Source organism: Gossypium raimondii, chromosome 1, assembly GCF_025698545.1.
Source record: "Gossypium raimondii isolate GPD5lz chromosome 1, ASM2569854v1, whole genome shotgun sequence".
NCBI classification, from domain to species: Eukaryota; Viridiplantae; Streptophyta; class Magnoliopsida; order Malvales; family Malvaceae; genus Gossypium; species Gossypium raimondii.
The window spans coordinates 15,086,914-15,088,960 of record NC_068565.1 but is presented as its reverse complement, the minus strand read 5'-3'; the positions used below and the strand labels follow the sequence as shown (position 1 = coordinate 15,088,960).

Sequence of the window (2,047 nt, the reverse complement as noted above, 5' to 3'; positions counted from 1 at the left end):
CAATGTGTCGGATCTATGGATCAATGGCTTGGGCTTAGCCGATTTCGTGAAAAAGGCTTGGTACAACGAAAAGAAACCAGCACATATGGGAACCAGGCCTTCAGTTGGTCAAATTCGCATCCAACTGTTCAGGATCGGTTTAAATCTAAGCGACCGGCAAGTGATTAATCCATTTCTGGTGTTTAGGGTTTGGTTACGGGGAGAGATGGGAGGAGGCCATGGAGGGAGTACAACTTACAAGGGTCTAACTTTGCATCATCCAAAGCGATGGCATGTTGTCACCGGAAAAGGCTTGTGTGCCGTTATGTGGTAAATTTTTTTTTCCTTTTTGTTTGAATTAATCGTTATCCTGATTTGTTACCAATCTGACGTTTATTGGATTTTGTTTATCGAGTGATTCTGTTGCCCTAAAAATTTCAATTAGCATATCTGTAAAAAGAATTCATGGATACGCCTTGAAAGTGGAAATTTAATTTATAAAAAATTGGGGGTTTAGTTTGAAAGATGTGCAGTGAAGGCTTGAATTTGGATCAAATTAGTTGATGCTCGAAGGGTTTTATGTTTTAGTATTGTTGTCTGCAAGCTTTTCCATTAACGATCATGGATACTGATGGCTGCGTACATTGTCACTGTAGTATCCTTGTGATTCATAGATGAGATAAGTCAGGTTGCTTGCAAACATTAATAAAGATTAGATTGCAATGCTGACGGATTTTTTGAAGTTTCTTGAATCTGGTGTTTCAGGTTTTGGGTCTTGTACAGGGCTAAGCAAGATGGTCCTGTTGTATTGGTAAGAAGTTCCTTTTTTCAGCTGCCTTCATAATCAATCCTTATCTGAAGTAACTTGCTTTCATTCCCGGACTGACTTTGTCGCTCTTAGGGTTGGCGACACCCTTGGGAGGGCCATGATGGTCATTCTCACGGTCATGGAGATAAGCATTAGGTACAGTTTTTCTTTCTGCTTAGTATGATTTGTTGAGTTTTGATTTTGCATATTTTGCATTTATAAGAGGTTAATCGAACACAACCAGGAGGGAGGTCATTTATTCTTGATGCTTGAAAACTTGATTCTTTTTCCTCTACTAGGAGTTGCGATGAAACTCCAATTCATTGTTACTTTATTTATGCCTATATATTTTGTGCTCTAAGTCTACATAACTTTAAGGAATTATGGCCTGTCTCTGTCATAATGGCATGTAATTGATTTCATTTGCATTTGTATCCACAAGGTTCAAGGATTGATGCAATAAAAGAGGAGAGAAAAACCGAGAACTAGCATTATTATTAGATATTTTTTCCTTGATTTTTCTATTCGCCTATCGTTGTTACTTTGTTAGGAGGCCTTAGGATTTTAGCATTCATTTGCTTTGCCGGTATTTTTTAATTCTTCTGTTGCTAATTTCATTGGTGCTTTTAGTTTATGTTTGGATTTATTTTTATTCATGTCCTAAGAGTGCAGAGTGACATGAAAGAAACTTGTTTTCCATTTCAGTGACTCCCGGATTGTGTTTAGGCGCAGGAAGATTATCTGATTACAGGTTTGCTGTTGCAGATGTTGTTCCACAAATGGCTTTTGTTAATTTCTTCGGTTTCAATAAAGTGATTGTGAAGGAAAAGATTGTAAGCATAATGAGATGAAATATGAAACTCCATTTCAACATGATTGTTTTTGCTGTTTTTAAGCATGGATTTTTCTGAATGAATGTGTTGTTTGTGCACCCCTTTGTTCAGCTGAATGTAGATTTAGGCTAAGTTGAAGTATTCTTGATACTAGTCTATAGCATACTGGCTACCAATTGAATTTTAAAATTCTCAATGAGCAGCATGTCAACCACAAATGAGATCATTTAATTTGAAAAACGCGATACACGTCAAATTTCTTCTTTTATTTTTAGAGGGTGGACACAAAAGACATATCAATTAAAGTTTTATTTGATGCATTAGCTAAAGCAAGGTAGAATCTAATACCATATTAAAGAAGCGGATTTAATTGATGCTAAAAGTGCTGAAGACTGAACTAGAGGATCTGAAGGATGCAAAGCGCATG

The 2,047-nt window shown here is 36.6% G+C and overlaps 1 protein-coding gene across 1 annotated transcript; it reads left to right on the top strand.

Moving 5' to 3' along the window:
- Window positions 1–34: 34 nt before the first annotated feature.
- LOC105783891 (NADH dehydrogenase [ubiquinone] 1 beta subcomplex subunit 2) lies at window positions 35–1,718 on the top strand. The gene is made up of 4 exons (XM_012609599.2): window positions 35–309; window positions 745–790; window positions 881–943; window positions 1,493–1,718. The coding sequence occupies exons 1-3, from the start codon at window positions 86–88 to the stop codon at window positions 941–943; spliced, it is 333 nt and encodes a 110-aa protein (XP_012465053.1). The 5' UTR covers window positions 35–85; the 3' UTR covers window positions 1,493–1,718.
- Window positions 1,719–2,047: the final 329 nt, after the last annotated feature.

Excerpts from the sequence above, each read along its gene's own strand:
- LOC105783891 (XM_012609599.2), top strand. The coding sequence starts at position 86 with ATGGGAACCAGGCCTTCAGTTGGTCAAATTCGCATCCAACTGTTCAGG. Across the intron at positions 310-744 it reads GGCTTGTGTGCCGTTATGTG|GTTTTGGGTCTTGTACAGGG; the intron begins GTAAATTTTTTT and ends CTGGTGTTTCAG. Across the intron at positions 791-880 it reads AAGATGGTCCTGTTGTATTG|GGTTGGCGACACCCTTGGGA; the intron begins GTAAGAAGTTCC and ends TGTCGCTCTTAG.